Genomic DNA, 10794 nt, shown 5'->3' with positions numbered 1-10794 from the left:
CCATTCGGGATAAACCTTCCCAAACCCCTGTAATAGCTCTGCTACCTTGTTCATGGTGGTATCGATTCATTTTGTATCCTCTTCTCCCCCGTCAACCCCTCTAAAAGCTTTCAGACCTCTGACAGAGCCACAAAGATAGATTTTGTAAGAAGTTCAGCCTTGGCCGATAAGGTTCAAACTTACCCAACTATCTTTGCTCTGTCTTTGTCTTTTCTTTCTTTTAAAAGCACAATAACATGTTATATATTCCCAGTTATATACAAGTTATTTCTAGCAAAGTCATAATGAAAATGAGTCTTCAGCACTTGAATCCGATCTGAATCGCGTCAGAGTTCAAATCAGATCTAAGTCTTAAGCCCGGCGGGCATGTAATTTAAAGATCAGTTTAAAAGTCCTTGGCCTCAAGGCATAAAAAAGAACTCTATGTGGACTCAACCCATCCACGACAATCCTTGATAAGCGAGAAGTCCGAAGTTACTTGGGGCGCAAGTAATCAATCTATTTCTCCGTTTTGTTGCTATTATATCTTGATTCGTAGAAAAGGCTTAAGCATGGAGTGAATTCTGATAGAAAGCCTCAAGGCCTACATCTAAGGCCCCACGAAGGCATCTATTTAGCTTCATTTCATGTTGCGGTCTAGTTGGTCCGAGTATAAGGATTAACTCTGATGGGAAGCCTCAAGGTCTATACCTAAGGCCCTACAAAGGCACTCATTTGGGTTCGTCCTACCTCTTGGATTCAGATAATCAAAGGTATAATAGTGATAAAACTCTGGCAACCATAAAAGACCAAATATGATACACCCAAGCGCTGGTTTAGTTTGACAGGAAGCCTCAAGGCCTATACCTAAGGCCCCACAAAGGCACCTGTTATATCTAACTTGGTTTCTCGGGCGTATACATATTCAATCAAAGCTTAACACCCATTCAACATCTGCCATACTGAAGATGGCAGTGGCACGCCTGAGCACGACAAAGTTAATCTTGATTGTGAGCCTTAAGGCCTACACCTAAGGCCCCACAAAGGCACCCTTTCAAATTAACTCTGTCCTTCTCTTTCAGAACTGCCCGACGAGCCTTGCCCGAAGTGTGTCTTGCCCGACCAAGATCTGCCCGACAAAGGCTTGCCCGAGCGAGCCCGAGAAGAAAGCAGAAGTACGACAGATACCCTCAACCGACGCCATTCTCCCAGGGGAGCTGTGTGCTCGTCCGCCAGGAGATTCCTGCGACGAACAGAGTGTTTGTTAGTAAACCGAAAAGAAACATAATCAACTACAACCTTATGGATCTTGCTTGATTCATTTGAGTAATATGTGTCGTAATCATTAGGAGGATCAAGGAGAGGACCTGATGCAGGTCCTTGAGAATTGGGGTAGTGCAATGAATAATTTCCATAGAAAGTAACTAAAAAGAACCAATGAAGGGGAACTTTGCTTGCTATATATGGATATGCATGCTATAAGAAACCATTCATATTCAGTTCCAGCGACAGTATCTCTTTTCTTGAGTCCCTTTTGAATGGTATTTCTTGTGGCTTTGGATCGACAATAGTACTCACATACAAAAGATTACAAAACATTGTTTTATTTACCTGAAGAAAAACGACAAAGTATTGTTTTACTTGGTCACCTTTCAGAAAATTAGAATGACACTGAAAATGCTTTTGCTAATCAAATATCATATGCCATATTGAAATCGAAAAACTAAACTTTGAATTCAACTATTCACATGTGGAATAAATTGAAATGCCTCAAAATATTATCATGATCCAATTGTATATGGAAAATGCCTAAAAGTAATCCATGCCTTTCTCAAAAATAGGTCATTCAGCGTAGAGCACCAAGTAATAGCCTCTAATATCAGAGACAATACCTGCCAAGAAAGGAAATTAAAATATTAGGCATATGAGTGCAAGCTTACGGAAACTTTGTTTTTTGTACACTTTCTTCTCCCTTCAATGACAGTTTGTTTCTTATCCAAAAAAATAAAATGAGCATGTCAATGATACTCACATGTGCAAAATGCTAATCCTATTGTCTAAAGCTAACTGAGTTTTTAAGTGTAAATAGATATCAGGCAAAATGAAAAAGAAGTTAAAGACCTCCAACAATGGAGAGCATACCACCATCATATGTGATCAAGGGGAACACTATAAAAGCAGGCTGGAATTAGAGAGATAAGACTGGTGGTTAGTGGCATATTTTGATTAGCATTACCTCCAAGATAAGTCGACCTCTCTGATCATATGGGAATCTGCAACGCATGGATTTCCCGTAGATATCTTTTGCATCATAATAGTCATTATCAAAATGGTAAACATGATCACATGTTTCAGGATAGCATAAAGAACACGCGTATACACACCCCAATTGCAAACTCTGCAATGAAAATGACCAAAATAAAATAAAACTTTAGTTAAACTAAAACAATTGCAAAATCCAAAATTCAATTCTTTCTTTTTTGCAAACCCTGCAATGAAAATGACCAAAATAAAATAAAAACTTTAGTTAAACTAAAACAATTACAAAATGCAAAATTCAATTCTTTCTTTTTTCTTGTGTCAAAATTAATTTATAATTACAAACCTTCATAAACGCATCAATTTTTGGATCCGGCCTTATGTTCCTTTCCCTCTCTAACAGTACCAAATCATTCATGTATGCTACAGCATAAAACAATTGGCAAAAACAAGGGAAGGATATCAACAGTGCTCAATTGAGTACATGAAATCAATTGCTGGAATTAAGAATCCAATGTAACGAAATTGCAATTAATAGGAACATACCTGCATAGGCTTAGCTTGCATCTTGACATCTAGTTGTAAAATCCAATGTTTCTCTTACGGTCAGCTCTGGAAAATGATTATCTCTTTTGGTGGATTTATGGCCCAAAATTCGAACACCAGAGTTTCCTGAAAGCAAAATAGACTGAAATCAGACAGTCACACGCAGCATCCGAGCACACATACAAAACCCCCAAAAATTATAAAATAAAAGCAATTGTAGGCTGACTGGAAAAGTATTATCTTTTTTTTTCTTTTTTTTTTCTTTTTTCTTTTTTGTGTGTGTGGAAATGCTAATATATTCATTTTCCAACCCTCAAATCTATTTCCCCACAAAACCAAAAACAAAAGGTTAGTTTGCTCTCCTCGGAAGCAAAGGGAATGAAAGAAAGGAAGAGCAAAATAAAAGAAAAGGGGGAGTCTAAACCTGGACACCAAGCATAATAAATGCAACTACTGCTAAAACATTTGTCAGATGATGTGAAATATGAATCATGAACATATACACAATAAAGTTTCCCTTATGGAATCCTCTAATAATCTGGTACATATTGGATCACCTAGAGATGAAGAAACAATAGTATAGAAGCATGGAAAAGAAGCTCTAAGAATTAGAAAAACATCATTCGAATGATGAAAACGCAACCTCTACCATATGGAACACATTACAAAGTTCAATCAAATAATTTACCGGTACTGATTCTTGAAAGACTGGAACCGATTATCGATACCACCAATCCAAATGTTTGAATAAACATCTGTTTTCCCTCAAGAGTGAACTGCATTGTAACAGAATCACTTCGACTTAAAAGGATGTTTCCCTTGCAACAAATGCATATTCCCAAGTCAGCAATTCCAGTGTTACTATGATAGAGCATAGACACAAAAATAACCATACCAGTGAAGATCACGGTGCTCAAACTCATATGCAGCTTCAGCCACAGCAAGGGAAGCTGTAACCTGGAACGGTGATGCAATCATTTAATAACAAATCAAAGCTTCAGGAATCACCTCTGGAATCCTGTTTAAACATATAATTTACCTGGACCAATCAACTCCGTGCTTCATCAATGTTCAGAAGTACAAAGCTTTCAAGATGTTCGCCACCATTTTCTAAAACAAACACGACATAGCACTGTATGCAAAATTGTGAGTTGCAATATAAACCTACGTAAGTAACATTAACCTCATAATATAAAATTTATTTTTACTCTAGAAGATCAACAAATCTTATGAAAAATAACTCCGACGATGGCTCAAAATGCGAATTGTAAACCCAAAATTTGAAATTTAATTGCTTTATCTCCTTACCCGATAAAGCCAGACGATTACTGATCACTAAGCATGCAATTCTTGAAAACAACCGAAATCAAAACAACAACTTCCACTCAATTTCTCAGCAACAAAAAGATCAAGCAAAATCAAAACCAACAACTTTCAACCAAATTGCACAAAAGAGTCAAAATTTAATTGCAATACATAACTATCGGTTCAATCGAAAACATTACATCTAACTGAAGAAACTAAAACAAAAGTATAGCGAATTATATACCTAAAAATGTCAAGCAACCAAGGCCATAATTAAAATGTTTTGCTTTAAGCAGATAATAGTGAAAGGGTGAGGATGAACCTGCTTCTATGAATTGCAGATTCGAGTGGATAAAGCTTTGTGTTTCAAAAAAACGTTCATATAGTTCACTTGCAAGGATCATCACACAACCAAAAATTAGATAGATTTGTACCAAGGAATACATAAGGAACCAAGAAATGGGAAAAGAAATCTACCAACAGAGGGATGAGAAGCAAACACCAAGAAATTATGAAGAAGCACATAAATGAGCATAGTGAAACCAAAAAATTCGAATTATGGTTTTAACAAATCAAACTGAAAACAAAACAATAAACAATGATTTTCAAACAGTGCATAACCTGTTGAATCAAAGGAAAAAACTGAAAACCCATACCGTCCCATACATCCCTTTGTCACTCTCCTCACTGACCTATGGACTAACCCATTAATTAACCCCAAAAAAATGCACACAACCATGCTTTATCCTCTCTATCTATCTCTATCTTCATGTCCATCTCTCTCTAAAATGATAAATCCCCCAAAATTGGACCTAACATATTAAACAATTCGAAAATCTAAGCTACCATTAAAGAATCCAATTTAAAAAACGAACTGGTCTTTGGATTTGAGGAATGTAGCGCAAGATCCGGCACACACACTATCAGTAGGGTTTGTTGATGACCCTACCCCGTCTCCCTGAAATGTCAACAATCCATATGGTATTCTCTTACCATACCGACTCTCTCACTTGTGAAATCCAACTGCAGCAACAGTGCCGAGACCCCTACCCCTCCCCTTCGCTCTCCTTCCATCACCATCTCTCTCTCTCTCTCTCTGGCCCTCCATCCCCAAAACCCAAATTGAACGACAACAAATGATAGCTACCCAGTGACCCCTTATATCGGCCAAAACGAAAAGGACAAAATTGCCCTTCGTAATAGACCATCCCACCATCGGATTGTAATCTTAGATGGGAAAAAATGTAATTAAATAATTTGGGCATCACTGAGGGCCAGGCTTCCTAGCCAAAACCAACACATTTGGGCCTGGTTGAGGGTCGGGCTGCTGACCCAAACCAACAGAAAGATGAATGGCATGGTTGTAATTAATCTGAAATTTGGATTGAAACACTGTTCATTTCTACAGTGCCAATTCCAAACCCTTCTTTAGACTAAAGTAATAATAATATGCTCCATGCCTGCTCTTAGTTCTCAACCTAACGGTTACATATATCTTTGATTTCTTGTTTGGTGTAGATATTGATTACTAACCCAATATTTATTTATGTTAATTTTACTGCAATCCAAGATGGTGCGGTATAATCGCCCATCTTGAACTGCAAATTTAATCTTACTGCGATCCAAGATGGTGCGGTATCATTGCCTATCTTGGACTGCAGATCTAATTTTACTGTAAATTTTAGGTGGAGCGGTATAATCGCCCATCCTACCCTGCATATTTAAATTTGCCTGTTGTTTAATTTCATTGCAATTTTAGGTGGTGCGGTATAATCGCCCACCCTGCTCTACGTATTTAAATTTTCCTGCTACTTGAGTGGTGCGGAATAATCGCCCATTCTATGTTACATTATTTCAATGAGAATGGTGTGGTACAATCGCCCTCCTCATTCACCTTGAAAATCTCGAGTTAGAAGTTTCGAGTGCTTATCATTTTGGCCTGAAGATCAAAATGAAAAATTTGTAAGAACCAGAAATTCTAACACTATATTCATCCAGGAATACATATTATTGCAAGTTCTTACACATCTCAATTTCTTTCAGAAAAGAAAATGGCGAACTTGGCAAAACTTGATTTTGCTGCCCTGGATATTACCGAGAAGAATTACCTTACCTGGGTACTGGATACCAAGATCTATCTGGAAGCAGGGAATCTTGGAGATATCATCAGCGAAGAAAACAGTTCATCCTCTTAAGATCAAGAGAAGGCCATGATCTTTATTCGTCGCCATCTTGATAAGGGACTAAAGAGCGAGTACTTAACGGTTGAAGATCCATTAGCTCTCTAGCAGGCCTTGAGAAGCAGATACAATCAATAGACAATGGTGATTCTTCCAAGAGCTCGCTATGAGTGGACTCACCTAAGGATCCAAGATTTCAAGTCAGTGGCAGAGTACAATTCTGTGTTGTTCAAAATTACCTCTCAGATGAAGCTCTATGGGGATACCATTACGGAGGAAAATTTGCTGGAAAAGACTTTCAGCACATTTCATGCCTCTAACGTGCTCCTGCAGTAGCAGTATAGAGCGCGAGGCTTCACTGAATACAACCAGCTAATATCTGTGCTCCTGGTAGCTGAACAGAACAATGAGCTCCTGATGAAAAACCATCATTCCCGACCTACTGGATTTGCACCATTCCCAAAAGTGAATGCTGCTTCCCTCGAAGTGAACGCCATATCCTCTGGTGGCGATAATCATAAACGAGGACGTGGCCACAAGCGAGGTCGGTGGAACAGGAAAGGCAAAAACCATGGTGATCAGTTTCACAACCAGGTTCCGAGGCATAATTCAGGCCCGAGCTTCAAAAATGTGAATCGCCACAAAGGCAAAGCTCATATGAACAATGCTCACAGGAACTCTGAAGGAGCCTGCCATAGGTGTGGTGGTAATGGGCATTGGGTGCGTACTTGTTGTACCTCGAAACATCTGGTGGATCTGTATCAAGCCTCCCTCAAAGAGAAGGGTGTCGAGACTAATTTTCTCGACCAGGCTAAACCAATGGATATACCTGATCCAGTGTGTGGCTTATCAGGGCAGTTGGACATAACCCACCTAGATGTTTCAAACTTTATTGTGGAAAGGGGAAATGAAGTATACCGGTCCGATTGAATCGTTTATGTTTGATGTACTTTTATTATGCTGAAATTGTAGTTTAAAACTAGCATTTCAATTCAATAAAAGTGGCATTTCCTGTTATAAATTGTTTGTTAACTGTGATTCCATTTACTCAGAAAGCATGGATAAAAACTGTGGTTATTCTCAGAACATGATAAATGGCGGAGATATTTGTCTTGCAGACAATGCAACCACACATACAATACTTCGTGATCAAAAGTATTTCTCAAGCTTAATGCTTACAAGAGTAGGGGTAACAACAATATCAGGATCTTCAGATGTAATTGAAGGCTCAGGGAAAGCCCAGATTATGTTACCAAATGGAACAATATTGTCTATACAGAATGCGTTGTACGCTACTCAAAATTTGTTGAGTTTCAAAGACATACGTTTAAATGGATACCACATTGAAACGAAAAGTGCAGAAAATGTGGAGTATATATGCATTACCTCCAATGATACCCAAAAGCGTATATTGGAGAAGTTGCGTGGTTTGTCTAGTGGATTGTTTTATACATACATAAGGACAATTGAATCACATACTGTCATGAACCAGAAGTTCATTGATTCAAAGGTTTACATGTTTTGGCATGACCATTTAGGTCATCTAGGATCCACCATGATGCGTAAGATCATTACGAACTCTAATGGACATCCATTATTGAGCAGAGACATTGCTATCTCAAATGATAACCCTTGCAAGGCTTGTTCTCAAGGGAAGTTGGTAATTAAACCATCACAACTAAAGGTTGATGCTGAATCCCCATCATTTTTACAAAGAATTCAAGGGGATATTTGTCGACCTATTCAACCATCTTATGGACCATTCCAATATTTTATGGTTTTGGTTGATGCATCTACTAGATGGTCACATGTTTGTCTCTTGTCTACTCGGAATGTAGCTTTTGTGAGACTTCTTGCTCAGATAATTAAATTACGAGCACAGTTCCTAGATTACCCCATTAAGTCAATTCGACTTGATAACGCTGGTGAATTTACGTCCCAAACCTTTGATAATTACTGCATGACATTGGGCATTGATGTTGAACACCATGTTCCTCATGTCCATACTCAAAATGGTTTAGCAGAAGCATTAATCAAATGGCTTCAGTTAATAGCTCGCACTCTGCTTATGAAAACAAAATTACCAGTTTCTGCATGGGGACATGCCATCTTACATGTTGCATCACTAGTTCGATTGAGGCCTATAGCCAACCACCAATATTCCTCAGTACAACTCGTGTTTGGTCATCAGCCAAGCATTTCACATTTACGAGTTTTTGGTTGTGCTGTTTATGTGCCTATTGAACCACCGCAACGCACTAAAATGGGACCTCAGCATAGACTAGGAATTTATGTGGGTTTTGATTCACCATTTATCATTAGATATTTGGAACCCTTGATATGTGATATGTTTACAGCTCGTTTTGCTGATTGCCACTTTGATGAGACAATTTTCCCGTCGTTAAAGGAGAAAAGATTGTTTCAAAAGAACGGAAAGAGCTGACATGGGTTGTTCCCACCTTGTCTCATTTTGATCATCGAAGCATTCAATGTGAAAATGAATTGAAAAGGATCGTTCATCTTCAAAGTATTTCCAATCAAATGCAAGATGTATTTAATGATGCTATGAAAGTGAAAAAATCATATATACCAGCTGCAAATGCACCTGCAAGGATTGATGTCCCTGTTGGACAAAATAAAGTGGCAGCGAATGATTCATTTGGTGCACACCTGAAGCGTGGTAGACCCCCAGGTTCAAAAGATTCAGCCCTTCGAAAGAGAAAGACAAGGGCACAGCTGAATCCAAATGAAATCATTCAGGAAGAGAGAATAAATGACAAATCCACAATTCATGATTCTGGACTTCCAGAAAAAGAAAATGTCCTTGATGAGACACACGTCCCTGAAAAGACAGAAGTACATGAAACCAAAGAAATCTCCATAAATTATGCATGTACTAATGAATTGTCATATCGGAATGAAATAATCATTGACGATATGTTTGCATTTGCAATAGCCACTGAAATCATATTAAGTGATGATACTGAGCCTCGCTCTGTTTATGATTACAAACAAAGACAGGATTGGCCTAAGTGGAAATATGCAATCCAGGCAGAATTAAATTCCTTGGAAAGGCGAAATTTTTTTGGACTAGTAGTCCAAACCCTGCTCGATGTAAATCCCGTGGGTTACAAATGGGTATTCACAAGGAAACACAATGAGAAAAATGAGATTGCAAGATATAAAGCACAACTTGTTGCACAAGGCTTTTCACAAAGACCTAGAATTGATTATGAGGAGATATACTCTCCTGTAATGGACGTAATTACGTTCCGTTACTTAATTAGTTTAGTGGTTTCAGAAAAGCTTGACATGCGACTTATGGATGTCATCACTGTGTATCTATATGGAGAATTAGATACTGACATATACATGAATGTCCTAGAAGGACTTAAGTTGCCTGAAACAATTAACAAACCACGAGGTATGCTCTCGATCAAATTAAGGGGATCATTGTATGGGCTGAAATAATCTGGACGAATGTGGTATAATCTTCTCAATGAATGTTTGATCAAAGAATGATACATCAACAATGACATTTGCCCTTGTGTGTTCATTAAGAAATCCAATTCTAGATTTGCTATAGTGGCAGTATATGTTGATGATATGAACCTAGTTGGAACTCCTGAAGAGCTCAATAAAACTGCTGATTATCTGAAAAGCGAATTTGAAATGAAAGACCTTGGGAAAAACAAAATATTGTCTCGGCCTGCAGATTGAGCATTGTGCTAGTGGAATTTTGGTCCACCAATCAGGTTACATTGAAAAAATTCTTAAGCGATTTGGCATGGATAAGGCTTATCCACTCAACACGCCAATGGTCGTTCGTTCTCTGGACATTAAGAAAAATCCATTCTGTCCAAAAGAAGAGGATGAAATGGTCCTTGGTCCAAAAGTACCATATCTGAGTGCAATAGGTGCTTTGTTGTATTTAGCACAATGTACTAGACCAGATATAGCTTTTTCAGTTAACTTGTTAGCAAGGTATAGCTCTGTTCCAACAATTCGTCATTGGAAGAGTGTCAAAGATGTATTGCGATACCTTCGTGGGACAACAAACATGGGTCTCTTCTACTCAAAGAACTCCACAAATGACTAGGTCCTTGTTGGATATGCAGATGCTGGTTTTCTCTCTTATCCGCATAAAGCCTGCTCACAAACTGGATATATGTTCAAGAATGGAGATACAACGATCTCATGGCGCTCAACAAAGAAAACATTAGTTGCTACATCTTCAAATCATTCAGAAATACTTGCTTTACATGAAGCAAGTCGTGAATGTTCTTGGTAAAGATTAATGATCCATCATATCCAGAATTCATGTGGTCTAACTTCGAAGATAGACAATCCAACTATCATTCATGAAGATAATGCAGCATGTGTTGCCCAAATGAAGGAAGGATTCATTAAGGGCGATAACACTAAACACATATCTCCAAAGTTTTTCAGCACACATGAGCTTCAGAAGGCTAAAGTTATTGAAGTCAGACAAATCCGTTCCAATGAAAATTTGGCAGACTTATTC

General features: G+C 38.2%; 1 protein-coding gene and 1 long non-coding RNA gene across 2 annotated transcripts; one reads left to right on the top strand and one right to left on the bottom strand.

Moving 5' to 3' along the window:
• Window positions 1-2215: 2215 nt before the first annotated feature.
• On the bottom strand, window positions 2216-2961 carry LOC108170864 (uncharacterized). The gene is made up of 3 exons (XR_001787334.3): window positions 2785-2961; window positions 2585-2661; window positions 2216-2377 (listed from the first exon to the last, which is right to left on the bottom strand). It is a non-coding gene; the product is annotated as an uncharacterized lncRNA (long non-coding RNA).
• Window positions 2962-6140: 3179 nt separating this feature from the next.
• Window positions 6141-7199, top strand: LOC139189799 (uncharacterized). Its single transcript, XM_070809028.1, has 2 exons — window positions 6141-6270; window positions 6664-7199. The coding sequence occupies exons 1-2, from the start codon at window positions 6141-6143 to the stop codon at window positions 7197-7199; spliced, it is 666 nt and encodes a 221-aa protein (XP_070665129.1).
• The last annotated feature ends 3595 nt before the right edge of the window (window positions 7200-10794 follow it).

The sequence above is a fragment of the Malus domestica genome, chromosome 12 (assembly GCF_042453785.1).
Source record: "Malus domestica chromosome 12, GDT2T_hap1".
Lineage (NCBI taxonomy): Eukaryota > Viridiplantae > Streptophyta > Magnoliopsida > Rosales > Rosaceae > Malus > Malus domestica.
This window is presented reverse-complemented; position numbering and strand designations above follow the sequence as displayed.